At 44.0% G+C, this 15,662-nt stretch overlaps 1 protein-coding gene across 1 annotated transcript in view; it reads right to left on the reverse strand.

Moving 5' to 3' along the window:
- Positions 1-15,662, reverse strand: part of CASR (calcium sensing receptor) — a 142,531-nt gene that overhangs the window by 63,972 nt on the left and 62,897 nt on the right. The window contains exon 2 of the mRNA XM_077293689.1: positions 3,407-3,843. Within this exon, the coding sequence (XP_077149804.1) occupies positions 3,407-3,591 (185 nt within the window). The 5' untranslated portion in view covers positions 3,592-3,843. The remainder of the gene's footprint in view (positions 1-3,406; positions 3,844-15,662) is intronic.

The following is a 15,662-nucleotide window of genomic DNA, read 5'->3' on the forward strand; positions in this document are numbered from 1 at the left end:
ACAATGACTGATAACACCTCTATATAGAGTAGATAACACAGGATCCACCATTCACAATAGGTGATGTCACAGCTCACCTCCTCCTCCTGTACAATGACTGATAACACCTCTATATAGAGTAGATAACACAGGATCCACCATTCACAATAGGTGATGTTACAGCTCACCTCCTCCTCCTGTACAATGACTGATAACACCTCTATATAGAGTAGATAACACAGGATCCACCATTCACAATAGGTGATGTCACAGCTCACCTCCTCCTCCTGTACAATGACTGATAACACCTCTATATAGAGTAGATAACACAGGATCCACCATTCACAATAGGTGATGTCACAGCTCACCACCTCCTCCTGTACAATGACTGATAACACCTCTATATAGAGTAGATAACACAGGATCCCCCATTCACAATAGGTGATGTTACAGCTCACCTCCTCCTCCTGTACAATGACTGATAACACCTCTATATACAGTAGATAACACAGGATCCACCATTCACAATAGGTGATGTCACAGCTCACCTCCTCCTCCTGTACAATGACTGATAACACCTCTATATAGAGTAGATAACACAGGATCCACCATTCACAACAGGTGACGTCAGAGCTCACCTCCTCCTCCTGTACAATGACTGATAACACCTCTATATAGAGTAGATAACACAGGATCCACCATTCACAATAGGTGATGTTACAGCTCACCTCCTCCTCCTCCTGTACAATGACTGATAACACCTCTATATACAGTAGATAACACAGGATCCACCATTCACAATAGGTGATGTCACAGCTCACCTCCTCCTCCTGTACAATGACTGATAACACCTCTATATAGAGTAGATAACACAGGATCCACCATTCACAATAGGTGATGTCACAGCTCACCTCCTCCTCCTGTACAATGACTGATAACACCTCTATATAGAGTAGATAACACAGGATCCACCATTCACAATAGGTGATGTTACAGCTCACCTCCTCCTCCTGTACAATGACTGATAACACCTCTATATAGAGTAGATAACACAGGATCCACCATTCACAATAGGTGATGTCACAGCTCACCAGCTCCTCCTGTACAATGACTGATAACACCTCTATATAGAGTAGATAACACAGGATCCACCATTCACAATAGGTGATGTTACAGCTCACCTCCTCCTCCTGTACAATGACTGATAACACCTCTATATACAGTAGATAACACAGGATCCACCATTCACAATAGGTGATGTTACAGCTCACCTCCTCCTCCTCCTGTACAATGACTGATAACACCTCTATATACAGTAGATAACACAGAATCCACCATTCACAACAGGTGACGTCACAGCTCACCTCCTCTCCTTCCAGTGACAAATCATTGTAATCACTGTAAAGCATTGACATGTTGGAGCTGGAAGAAATTGTGAAATGGAACCATACAGAGGGGGAAATAAGCATTTGATCCCTTGCTGATTTTGTAAGTTTGCCGACTGACAAAGACATGAACAGTCTATAATTGTAAGGGTAGGTTAGTTTGAACATTGAGAGATAGAATATCAAAAATAAAATCCAGAAAATCACATTGTATAAATTATATAAATGTATTTGCATTTTGCAGTGAGAAATAAGTATTTGATCCCCTACCAACCATTAAGAGTTCTGGCTCCTACAGACCAGTTAGACTCCTATTTACCTCGTTACCCGCATTAATGACAGCTGTCTTACATAGTCACCTTTATAAAAGACTCCTGTCCACAGACTCAATTAATCAATCAGACTCTGACCTCTACAACATGGGCAAGACCAAAGAGCTTTATAAGGATGTCAGGGACAAGATCATAGACCTGCACAAAGCTGGAATGTGCTACAAACCCATAAGTAAGGCTAGTTTCACACTAGCGTTAACTGCAATACGTCGCAAATGCGTCGTTTTGCCGAAAATACGCATCCAGCAAAAGTTCTTGCTGGATACGTTTTTTCGTCATAGACTTACATTAGCGACGCATTTGCGACGCATTGCAAAATGTCGCGTCCATTTTGCGACGCTTGGGCGTGTGTTAGCGGACCATCGGGAAAAAAAACGTTTTTTTTTTGCTCCCGACGGTCCGCTTTTTCCGACCGCGCATGCGCGGCCGGAACTCCGCCCCCACCTCCCCGCACTTCCCCGCACCTCACAATGGGGCAGCGGATGCGTGGGAAAAATGCATCGGCTGCCCCCGTTGTGCGGCGGAGACCACGCTAGCGTCGGGAACCTCGGCCCGACGCACAGCGACGGGTTGTTCCCGACGCTAGTGTGAAAGTAGCCTAAGACGCTGGGCGAGAAGGAGACAACTGTTGGTGCAATAGTAAGAAAATGGAAGAAATACAAAATGACTGTCAATCAACATCGATCTGGGGCACCATGCAAAATCTCACCTCGTGGGGTATACTTGGTCATGAGGAAGGTGAAAGATCAGCCTAAAACTACACGGGGGGACTTGTTAATGATCGCAAGGCAGCTGGGACAGCTGGGACCACAGTCACCAAGAAAACCATTGGTAACACTTTTCGCCGCAAAGGTGTGAAATCCTGCAGTGCCCGCAAGGTCCCCCTGCTCAAGAAGGCACATGTGCAGGCCCGTCTGAAGTTTACCAATGAACACCTGGATGATTCTGTCAGTGATTGGGAGAAGGTGCTGTGGTCAGATGAGACAAAAATTGAGGTCTTTGACATTAACTAAACTCGCCGTGTTTGGAGGAAGAGAAATGCTGCCTATGACCCAAAGAACACCATCCCCACTGTCAAGCATGGAGGTGGAAACATTATGTTTTGGGGTGTTTCTCTGCTAAGGGCACAGAACTACTTCACCGCATCAATTGGAGAATGGATGGAGCCATGTACCATAAGATCCTGAGTGACAACCTCCTTCCCTCCGCCAGGACATTAAAAAATGGGTCGTGGCTGGGTCTTCCAGCAAGACAATGACCCAAAACATACAGCCAAGGCAACAAAGGAGTGGCTCAAAAAGAAGTACATTAAGGTCATGGAGTGGCCTAGCCAGTGTCCAGACCTTCATCCCATAGAAAACTTATGGAGGGAGGTGAAGCTCCGAGTTGCCAAGCGACAGCCTCAAAATCCTAATGATTTAGAGATGATCTGCAAAGAGGAGTGGAGCAAAATTCCTCCTGACATGTGCGCAAACCTCATCATCAACTACAGAAAACGTCTGACTGCTGGGCTTGCCAACAAGGGTTTTACCAGGAAATGCTGAAATTTGCCATAATTGTTTTAGAAACTTCCACACAGTCTGTACAAACTTCCGCACATACGTACCTGGTCTTCAGTCACACAAGGCAGAAGAAATAAAGCTTAAACATCGCCCTATAGAAAAACTCTAAGCATGTACCCTCTTCACCCTGAGATGGCACATCCATTACCTGTTACATTCGAGGGATTCAGGTCTGGACTCCAAGATCTCATCCTTAGAGTTAACTCCAAAATGAATGGGGAACAGGCCACCGAGTATGATGTCTCCCTTCTTCTGGGCTCTGGTGTTTGGTCCATAGGTGGCCGTGTCCAGTACGAAGCTGAGCAGCAGCAAGCAGTGGATGTAGTGATTCATCCTTCTCCTTTGTGGTGTCTTGGTTCAGAAGAAGGAGACCGAGAACTTGTGGCATGAAGCACAATGTCAGGCAGGGGCTGTGAAAGCTGAATGCTGCTGTCCCTGCTATGGATTGTGGAGGCCCACGGCCTCATTTCTACAGTGGAAGAAGTGGAGGAGAGGCTGTCGCTGTAGTGGTAATGTCTCCAATGTGGATAATGCCATCGCAGTCCTCGGGTTACCGCAACAAATCGTCATGTCAAAGCCATTGCCCTAAAAAATGAGAAAAGTAACAATTACTAAATGCAATTATCAGAGACACAGCACATTCTCCACATGCATAATGAGTCTCTGTCACACAGTGACTGCACCAGCAGAATAGTGAGCGCAGCTCTGGGGTATAATACAGGATATAACTCAGGATCAGTAATGTATGTACACAGTGACTGCACCAGCAGAATAGTGAGTTCAGCTCTGGAGTATAATACAGGATGTAACTCAGGATCAGTAATGTAATGTAAGTACACAGTGACTGCACCAGCAGAATAGTGAGTGCAGCTCTGGGGTATAATACAGGATATAACTCAGGATCAGTAATGTAATGTATGTACACAGTGACTGCACCAGCAGAATAGTGAGTGCAGCTCTGGGGTATAATACAGGATGTAACTCAGGATCCGTAATGTAATGTAGGTACACAGTGACTGCACCATCAGAATAGTGAGTGCAGCTCTGGGGTATAATACAGGATATAACTCAGGATCAGTAATGTATGTACACAGTGACTGCACCAGCAGAATAGTGAGTGCAGCTCTGGGGTATAATACAGGATGTAACTCAGGATCAGTAATGTAATGTATGTACACAGTGACTGCACCATCAGAATAGTGAGTGCAGCTCTGGGGTATAATACAGGATATAACTCAGGATCAGTAATGTATGTACACAGTGACTGCACCAGCAGAATAGTGAGTTCAGCTCTGGAGTATAATACAGGATGTAACTCAGGATCAGTAATGTAATGTATGTACACAGTGACTGCACCATCAGAATAGTGAGTGCAGCTCTGGGGTATAATACAGGATATAACTCAGGATCAGTAATGTATGTACACAGTGACTGCACCAGCAGAATAGTGAGTGCAGCTCTGGGGTATAATACAGGATGTAACTCAGGATCAGTAATGTAATGTATGTACACAGTGACTGCACCAGCAGAATAGTGAGTGCAGCTATGGGGTATAATACAGGATGTAACTCAGGATCAGTAATGTAATGTATGTACACAGTGACTCCTCCAGCAGAATAGTGAGTGCAGCTCTGGGGTATAATACAGGAGGTAGCTCAGGATCAGTAATGTAATGTATGTACACAGTGACTGCACCAGCAGAATAGTGAGTGCAGCTCTGGAGTATAATACAGGATGTAACTCAGGATCAGTAATGTAATGTATGTACACAGTGACTGCACCAGCAGAATAGTGAGTGCAGCTCTGGGGTATAATACAGGATGTAACTCAGGATCAGTAATGTAATGTATGTACACAGTGACTGCACCAGCAGAATAGTGAGTGCAGCTCTGGGGTATAATACAGGATGTAACTCAGGATCAGTAATGCAATGTATGTACACAGTGACTGCACCAGCAGAATAGTGAGTGCAGCTCTGGGGTATAATACAGGATGTAACTCAGGATCAGTAATGTAATGTATGTACACAGTGACTGCACCAGCAGAATAGTGAGTGCAGCTCTGGGGTATAATACAGGATGTAACTCAGGATTAGTAATGTAATGTATGTACACAGTGACTGCACCAGCAGAATAGTGAGTGCAGCTCTGGGGTATAATACAGGATGTAACTCAGGATCAGTAATGTAATGTATGTACACAGTGACTGCACCAGCAGAATAGTGAGTGCAGCTCTGGGGTATAATACAGGATGTAACTCAGGATCAGTAATGTAGTGTATGTACACAGTGAGTGCACCAGCAGAATAGTGAGTGCAGCTCTGGGGTATAATACAGGATGTAACTCAGGATCAGTAATGTAATGTATGTACACAGTGACTGCACCAGCAGAATAGTGAGTGCAGCTCTGGGGTATAATACAGGATGTAACTCAGGATCAGTAATGTAATGTATGTACACAGTGACTCCTCCAGCAGAATAGTGAGTGCAGCTCTGGGGTATAATACAGGAGGTAGCTCAGGATCAGTAATGTAATGTATGTACACAGTGACTGCACCAGCAGAATAGTGAGTGCAGCTCTGGAGTATAATACAGGATGTAACTCAGGATCAGTAATGTAATGTATGTACACAGTGACTGCACCAGCAGAATAGTGAGTGCAGCTCTGGAGTATAATACAGGATGTAACTCAGGATCAGTAATGCAATGTATGTACACAGTGACTGCACCAGCAGAATAGTGAGTGCAGCTCTGGGGTATAATACAGGATGTAACTCAGGATCAGTAATGTAATGTATGTACACAGTGACTGCACCAGCAGAATAGTGAGTGCAGCTCTGGGGTATAATACAGGATGTAACTCAGGATTAGTAATGTAATGTATGTACACAGTGACTGCACCAGCAGAATAGTGAGTGCAGCTCTGGGGTATAATACAGGATGTAACTCAGGATCAGTAATGTAATGTATGTACACAGTGACTGCACCAGCAGAATAGTGAGTGCAGCTCTGGGGTATAATACAGGATGTAACTCAGGATCAGTAATGTAGTGTATGTACACAGTGAGTGCACCAGCAGAATAGTGAGTGCAGCTCTGGGGTATAATACAGGATGTAACTCAGGATCAGTATTGTAATGTATGTACACAGTGACTGCACCAGCAGAATAGTGAGTGCAGCTCTGGGGTATAATACAGGATGTAACTCAGGATCAGTAATGTAATGTATGTACACAGTGACTCCTCCAGCAGAATAGTGAGTGCAGCTCTGGGGTATAATACAGGAGGTAGCTCAGGATCAGTAATGTAATGTATGTACACAGTGACTGCACCAGCAGAATAGTGAGTGCAGCTCTGGAGTATAATACAGGATGTAACTCAGGATCAGTAATGTAATGTATGTACACAGTGACTGCACCAGCAGAATAGTGAGTGCAGCTCTGGGGTATAATACAGGATGTAACTCAGGATCAGTAATGTAATGTATGTACACAGTGACTGCACCAGCAGAATAGTGAGTGCAGCTCTGGAGTATAATACAGGATGTAACTCAGGATCAGTAATGCAATGTATGTACACAGTGACTGCACCAGCAGAATAGTGAGTGCAGCTCTGGGGTATAATACAGGATGTAACTCAGGATCAGTAATGTAGTGTATGTACACAGTGACTGCACCAGCAGAATAGTAAGTGCAGCTCTGGGGTATAATGCAGGCAGTGTAATTATTGTTTAGAATAATTTGAACATGTTAAATCCCTGAATAAGGAAATGTTTTCTGCACATGGAGAACATTCCACTTTTCGCACCTTTCGCACTCCCGCTGCCCCAGGCTTGGCCTTCTGATTATGGGAATCTGACCAGGTACCTGGAAGTTACGTGACCTGAGTGCTAGAAGAGAACTTTGCTGAGGTCATGCATTTCTACATGACTCCTGTCTGTAAATGGTGCATAATTTACATTACACAGGAGTCTTTTGAAACTTCACAACATGGGAGCTAAAGAGTTAACAGAGTAATGCAGAGATGTCTGGAATCCTGCAGGTTACTTCTTCTCTAAGTATCCTGCATTATGTGAGACCCCGCCGCCCTCCCCCGCAGGTTCTTTTCTCTCCGCAGGGATATGATTCGTCTTTGTATAACTACAATATACACTTTCCCTTCTGGGAGAGACGTCTGTGGTCTCAGTGGCTCCAAAGAGCCCAATTCTGTCCAGGATTGATCGAGCGGAGAATTCCTGCCTGACTTCAGTACTGTGAGGTTATATGGCCGCCCCAAAGCCCCAGAGCCATTAGGTGCATTGCCGGTAACAGGAGTAATAGCTTCGCATCTGCCGCGTTCACAGTGGAGATCGCGCATCTCAGACATCATTCTCATAAGAAAAAATCCTGGGCTATAAAGTGACATCAGACCCTCAGAATGGGACTTCCATAGGAGGTGTTTGTTAATGGACATAGATATAGACCGCTTTTTGCATTTTTTAAACCTAATCTATTCTGGACTAAAAATAATTTTGCAATTGGGTTTCTTATAAAAAAAAAAAAAAAAAAAGTGGTGTAATTTGCCTTCTACAGCCTTTATGTCTATTGCAGGCTGCAGAATGAGGTAACGAAGAATCTATCCGTAAGCTCGTTCAAAGGTGAGATTTTTAAATTCTCTTACTGAGGTTATTCTCTAATGATTTTTGATCACAGAAAAGTTCAGCTCTCCTTTGATATGATTTGAAGTCATAAATCAACTGAGAGCAGTTAATTAAAAAAAACAGATAAGAGTTAAAGGGAACCTGTCACCTGAATTTGGCGGGACCAGTTTTGGGTCATATGGGCAGGGTTTTCGGGTGTTTGATTCACCCTTTCCTTACCCGTTGGCTGCAATATTGCCTTGCGCTGGCGTGTACTCCGGAGGACAGAGAATGAACTTCAATCCAATATTGCGGCCAGCATGCAGCCAGCTGGTAAGGAAAGGGTGAATCAAACACCCGAAAACACCGCCCATATGACCCAAAACTGGTCCCGCCAAATTCAGGTGACAGGTTCCCTTTAATAACACACATCAAATATCTGTAAAAATACAGGTCTGCTGTTCTCATACAATACGATTTACAGCAAGCAATATAATTTGGTCTGGCCCTGGGACAGATTCCTAATGAGCCACAGTGCCCATGCTGTTAGCCCTGGTTTTCCCTGCACTGGCCATTAATTTTCCTGTAGAGCATGCACATGTAGCATTCAGGACTGAATGCCGCTCCAACACACACAAAATGGATTCAGTCCAATGCTGACCATTGTTGTGGTCAGGATGTTCCTTGTGGGTAAATATGATGAATAAACAACAGTCTTGGTGTCTCCTACGTGATGTATATACATCAGTCTCAGCATCTCCTATGTGAAGTATATACAGTCATCTCCGTATCTTCTATGTGATGTTTAAATGGCAGTCTCGTGTGTCTCCTATGAGATGTATATACAGCAGTCTCAGAGTCTCCTATGTGATGTTTATACTGCAGTTTCAGATGTCTCCTATGTGCTGTATTTACATCAGTCTCAGCATCTCCTATGTGATATTTATACTGCAGTCTCAGCGTCTATGTGATCTATATAGAGCAGTCTTGGTGTCTCCTATGTGATCTATATAGAGCAGTCTCAGAGTCTCCTGTGTGATGTTTATATTGCAGTCTCGGTGTCTCCTATGTGATGTTTATACTTCAGTCTCAGTGTCTCCTATGTGATGTATATACATCAGTCTCAGCGTCTTCTATGTGATCTATATAGAGCAGTCTCAGAGTCTCCTGTGTGATGTTTATATTGCAGTCTTGGTGTCTCCTATGTGATGTTTATACTGCAGTCTCGTTGTCTCCTATGTGATGTATATACACCAGTCTCAGCGACTCCTATGTGATCTATATAGAGCAGTCTTGGTGTCTCCTATGTGATATTTATACTGCAGTCTCAGCGTCTATGTGATCTATATAGAGCAGTCTTGGTGTCTCCTATGTGATCTATATAGATCAGTCTCAGAGTCTCCTGTGTGATGTTTATATTGCAGTCTCGGTGTCTCCTATGTGATGTTTATACTTCAGTCTCAGTGTCTCCTATGTGATGTATATACATCAGTCTCAGCGTCTTCTATGTGATCTATATAGAGCAGTCTCAGAGTCTCCTGTGTGATGTTTATATTGCAGTCTCGTTGTCTCCTATGTGATGTATATACACCAGTCTCAGCGACTCCTATGTGATCTATATAGAGCAGTCTTGGTATCTCCTATGTGATGTTTATACTGCAGTCTCGGTGTCTCCTATGTGATGTATATACACCAGTCTCAGCGACTCCTATGTGATCTATATAGAGCAGTCTTGGTGTCTCCTATGTGATGTTTATACTGCAGTCTCAGTGTCTCCTATGTGATGTTTATACACCAGTCTCAGCGACTCCTATGTGATCTATATAGAGCAGTCTTGGTGTCTCCTATGTGATGTTTATACTGCAGTCTCGGTGTCTCCTATGTGATGTATATACACCAGTCTCAGCGACTCCTATGTGATCTATATAGAGCAGTCTTGGTGTCTCCTATGTGATGCTTATACTGCAGTCTCAGTGTCTCCAATGTGATGTTTATACTGCAGTCTCAGTGTCTCCTATGTGATGTTTATACTGCAGTCTCAGTGTCTCCTATGTGATGTTTATACTGCAGTTTCAGTGTCTCCTATGTGATCTATATAGAGCAGTCTTGGTGTCTCCTATGTGATGTTTATACTGCAGTCTCGGTGTCTCCTATGTGATGTATATACACCAGTCTCAGCGACTCCTATGTGATCTATATAGAGCAGTCTTGGTGTCTCCTATGTGATGTTTATACTGCAGTCTCGGTGTCTCCTATGTGATATACATACTTTAGACTTCCCACTGTTTGAGTTTTATAAACGTTACGTCAGCAGTGATTAATTTCCCACTATGAGGAGACCTCCAATGTAAATGTGTAATATGTGTCTGTCTTCAGCACAACTTACTGCTGCGAGTTCTTTACAAAACGTATCATCAAAAGGATTTTGGGGTTATGTCAAAAGTAAAAGAAAAGTCATAGATGCTAAAGGATTTTTACAGGATGAAAATGATGAAATGGTAAGAAAGGTTGTTGAGAAGCCAAACTTTTAATTTCCTATTTTGCATCTGTTTTCTCTCAGAAAGGAAACGTAACATCAACTGATCTTCACTGTCCTATTAACCCCTTCACGCCGCGGCCCTTTTTCGTTTTTGCGTTTTCGTTTTTCACTCCCCTCCTTCCCAGAGCCATAACTTTTTTAGTTTTCCGTCAATATGGTCAAGTGAGAGCTTATTTTTTGCGGGACGAGTTGTACTTTTGAACGACACCATTGGTTTTACCATGTCTTGTACTAGAAAACGAGAAAAAAATTCCAAGTGTGGTGAAATTGCAAAAAAAGTGCAATCCCACACTTGTTTTTTGATTGGCCTTTTTGCTAGGTTCACTAAATGCTAAAACTGACCTGATATTATGATTCTCCATGTCATTATGAGTTCATAGACACCAAACATGTCTAGGTTTTTTTTTTACCTAAGTGGTGAAAAAAAATTCAAAAATTTTGCTAAAGAAAAAAAAAAGCGCCATTTTCCGATACCCTTAGCGTCTCCATTTTTCATGATCTGGGGTCAGTTGAGGGCTTATTTTTTGCGTGTCGAGCTGACGTTTTTAATTATACCACTTTTGTGCAGATAGTTCTTTTGATCGCCCGTTATTGCATTTTAATGCAATGTTGCGGCGACCGAAAAAACATAATTCTGGCGTTTCAAATTTTTTTCTGGCTACGCTGTTTAGCGATCAGGTTAATGCTTTTTTTTTATTGATAGATGGGGCGATTCTGAACGCTGCAATACCAAATATGTGTAGGTTTGATTTTTTTTTTTATTGTTTTATTTTGGATGGGGCGAAAAGGGGGTGATTTAAACTTTTATATATTTTTTTTCATATTTTTAAAAACATTTTTTTTTACTTTTGCCATGCTTCAATAGCCTCGATGGGAGGCTAGAAGCTAGCACATCTCGATCGGCTCAGCTACATAGCAGTGATCATCAGATCGCTGCTATGTAGCTGAAATGCAGGCTTTTTGGACTTCTGAAATGCAGGCTTGCTATGAGCGCCGACCACAGGGTGGCGCTCACAGCAGGCCGGCATCAGTAACCATAGAGGTCTCAAGGACCTCTATGGTTACCATCCTGACTCATCGCCGACCCCCGATCATGTGACGGGGTCGGCGATGCACTCATTTCCGGCCACGCGGCCGGAAGCGGTAGTTAAATGGCGCTGTCAGCGTTTGACAGCAGCATTTAACAGGTTAAGAGTGGCAGGTGAATCGGGATTTCACCTGCCGCTATTGCGCGCACATGTCAGCTGTACAAAACAGCTGACATGTCGCGACCTTGATGTGGGCTCGCCGCCGGAGCCCACATCAAAGGGGGAGACACGACATGCGCCGTACTAGTACGGGGCATGTTGTGAAGGGGTTAAAGGAGTAGAAGAATCCAGGATATCTATAAACAGAAGGATAATGAGGAAACAGTTAGCTAACATAAGTGAATTCAAGTCTCCAGTACTCTGGGGTGTATTTCATCTGGACCTGAAGGAGACAGCAGAATAAATTTTTAAACCACTCTCCATAATCTTTGAAAATTCTTGGAGAACAGGAGAAGTCCCAGAAGACTGGAGAAGAGCAAATGTTGTTCCTATCTTCAAAAAGGGGAAGAAGGTGGACCCTGAGAACTATAGGCCGGTGAGTCTGACTTTTATTCCAAGAAAGATCTTTGAACAAATTATTAAACAACATGTATGTAAGTACCTGGATAAGAATGAAGTGACTAACCAGAGTCAGCATGGGTTTGTAACTAATAAGTCATGTCAGACTAATGTAATTTCCTTCTATGACAGAATCACTGACTGGGTGGATCAGAGAAATGCTGTAGATATAGTATATCTTGAGTTCTACAAAGCATTTGACAAAGTATCTCACACCATCCTTATTGAAAAAAATGACTAAGTATGGAATGGACAAGGCAACTGTTAGGTGGATTCATAACTGGCTTAGTGATCGGACCCAAAGAGTGGTCGTAAATGACTGCACATCCAGTTGGAAGAATGTCTCAAGTGGGGTACCACAGGGTTCTGCCCTGGGCCCTGTATTGTTCAACATCTTTATCAATGATTTAGATGAAGGAATTGAGGGTACACTGATTAAATTTGCTGATGACACAAAGCTAGGAGGGATAGCTAATACTAGAGAAGAGAGAGAGAGGATTCAAAAAGATATAAATAAACTGGAGCAGTGGGCAGCAACTAACACAATGGTTTTTAACAAGGAAAAATGCAAAGTACTACATCTGGGCAATAAAAATGAAAAAAGCATATACAGAATGGGAGGAATAGGGCTAAGCAACAGCACGTGTGAAAAAGACTTGGGTATGCTAATAGATCACAGACTGAACATGAGTCAACAGTGTGATGCAGCAGCAAAAAAGGCAAATACATTTCTGGGATGTATTAATAGAAGCATACAGTCTAGATCACGTGAAGTCATTATTGCCCTCTACTCCTCTTTGGTCAGACCTCATCTGGAATATTGTGTCCAGTTTTGGGCGCCACATTTTAAAAAAGACATCAACAAACTGGAGCAAGTTCAGAGAAGAGCGACCAGAATGGTGACCGGTCTGCAAACCATGTCCTGTGAGGGACGGTTGCAGGATCTGGGAATGTTTAGCTGCAAAAAAAGAAGACTGAGAGGAGACTTAATAGCCATCTGCAAATAGCTCAAGGGCTGTCACAGTGTAGAGGGATCATCTTTATTCTCATTTGCACAAGGAAAGACTAGAAGCAATGGGAGGAAACTGAATGGGAGGAGACACAGATTAGAAAAAAACTTTTTGACAGTGAGGGTGATCAATGAGTGGAACAGGCGGCCACGAGAGGTGGTGAGTTCTCCTTCAATGGAAGTCTTCACACAGAGGCTGGACAGACATCTGTCTGGGATGATTTAGTGAATCCTGCTTTGAGCAGGGGCTTGGACCAGATGACCCAGGAGGTCCCTTCCAACTCTAACATTCTAGGATTCTATGATTCTATCACAAAGAGTTGACTACGCTCCAGACCAACACAAATCTGGAAAAGCAGCTACGACGCAACATCATCCATAGCACATAACGTCACAGCCGCACCAAAGAGAAGCGGCTCCACCATCACATTAGGGTTAGTTCATAAAATGTTTGACCAAATATAACAGAATAATGTTTATATATAGAAAAGCCCAGTCCTTAGGGCATATACTGGCCCCCACTACCAAAATGGTTATAGGTAATGGAGTAAAACGGCCAGGGACATCTTCACAATCTAATAGGGGTTTTGTACCGTGTGGCAGCTGTTTTTGTTGTATAAATACTGGTTTTAAAAAAGTGCGGCAATACACATTTAAAGAAGCAAAGGGTGATAAGGAATTTGCTATCAAGGAAAATATCACCTGTTTCTCAACAGGGGTCATCTATTTAATTCGATGCCCCTACAACAAACTTTACGTGGGGTGAACTAATCGGTGCCTCATGACTCGAATTAAAGAGCACCTGAAAAATATCCAAAAGGGCCACACAGGACACCCCCTATCAAGGCATTTTGTAGATAGACATAATAAATCAACTAAAGGGGTATTTTTTACTGGTATTAACCCCTTCCCGACCTTTGACGCCACGTAGGCGTCATGAAAACCCGTGCCAATCCGACCCATGACGCCTATGTGGCGTCATGGACTGATCGCGTCCCTGCAGATCGGGTGAAAGGGTTAACTCCAATTTCACCCGATCTGCAGGGACAAGGGGAGTGGTACTTCAGCCCAGGGGGGTGTGGCTTCACCCCCCCCCCCCCCCCCCCCCCCGTGGCTACGATCGCTCTGATTGGCTGTTGAAAGTGAAACTCCCAATCAGAGCGATTTGTAATATTTCACCTAAAAAACTGGTGAAATATTACAATCCAGCCATGGCCGATGCTGCAATATCATCGGCCATGGCTGGAAAACCTAATCTGTCCCCCCCACACCCACCGATCTCCTCCCCAGTCCTCCGTTATGTGGTCCGCCCCCCTAAGTCGTCCTGTCCGCTCCCCCCATGCTCCGATGCCACCCCCCGTCCTCCGATCCACCCCCCATGCTCAGATCCCCCCCCCTCATACTTACCGAGCCTCCGGGCATCCGTCCGTCTTCTCCATGGGCGCCACCATCTTCCAAAATGGCGGGCACATGCGCAGTGCGCCCGCCGAATCTGCCGGCCGGCAGATTCGTTCCAGGTATATTTTGATCACTGCGATATAACCTATCACAGTGATCAAAATAAAAAAATAGTAAATGACCCCCCCTTTATCACCCCCATAGGTAGGAACAATAATAAAAAATATATATATATATATATTTTTTTTTCTTTTTCCACTAGGGTTAGGGTTAGAACTAGGGTTAGGGGTAGGGTTAGGGTTAGGGCATGTGCACACAGTGCAGATTTGGCTGCGGATCCGCAGCGGATTGGCCGCGAATCAGCAGCGGATTGGCCACGGATCCGCAGCGGATTGGCCGCGGATCCGCAGCGGATTGGCCGTGGATCCGCAGCGGATCGGCCGCTGCGAATTCGTAGCAGTTTTCCATCAGGTTTACAGTACCATGTACACCTATGGAAAACCAAATCCGCTGTGCCCATGGTGCGGAAAATACCGTGCGGAAACGCTGTGTTGTATTTTCCACAGCATGTCAATTCTTTGTGCGGATTCCGCAGCGTTTTACACCTGTTCCTCAATAGGAATCCGCAGGTGAAATCCGCACAAAAAAACACTGGAAATCCGCTGTAAATCCGCAGGTAAAACGCAGTGCCTTTTACCTGTGGATTTTTCAAAAATGGTGCAGAAAAATCTCACACGAATCCGCAACGTGGGCACATAGACTTAGGGTTAGGGTTGAAATTAGATTTAGGGTTGGAATTAGGGCTAGGGTTGGAAATAGGGTTAAGATTAGGCTTGTGGTTAGGGTTACGGATAGGGTTAGGGGTGTGTTGGGGTTACAGTTGTGGTTAGTGTTGGGATTAGGGTAAGGGTTGGGATTAGGGTTAGGATTAGGGTTAGGGTTGGGATTAGGGTTACGGGTGTGTTGGGGTTAGGGTTGTGATTAGGGGTGTGTTGGGGTTAGGGTTGTGATTAGGTTTATGGCTACAGTTGGGATTAGGGTTAGGGGTGTGTTGGGGTTAGTGTTGAAGTTAGAATTGAGGGGTTTCCACTGTTTAGGCACATCAGGGGTCTCCAAACGCAACATGGCGCCACCATTGATTCCAGCCAATCTTGCGTTCAAAAAGTCAAATGGTGCTCCCTCCCTTCCAAGCCCCGA

This window comes from Ranitomeya variabilis, chromosome 3 (assembly GCF_051348905.1).
Source record: "Ranitomeya variabilis isolate aRanVar5 chromosome 3, aRanVar5.hap1, whole genome shotgun sequence".
Lineage (NCBI taxonomy): Eukaryota > Metazoa > Chordata > Amphibia > Anura > Dendrobatidae > Ranitomeya > Ranitomeya variabilis.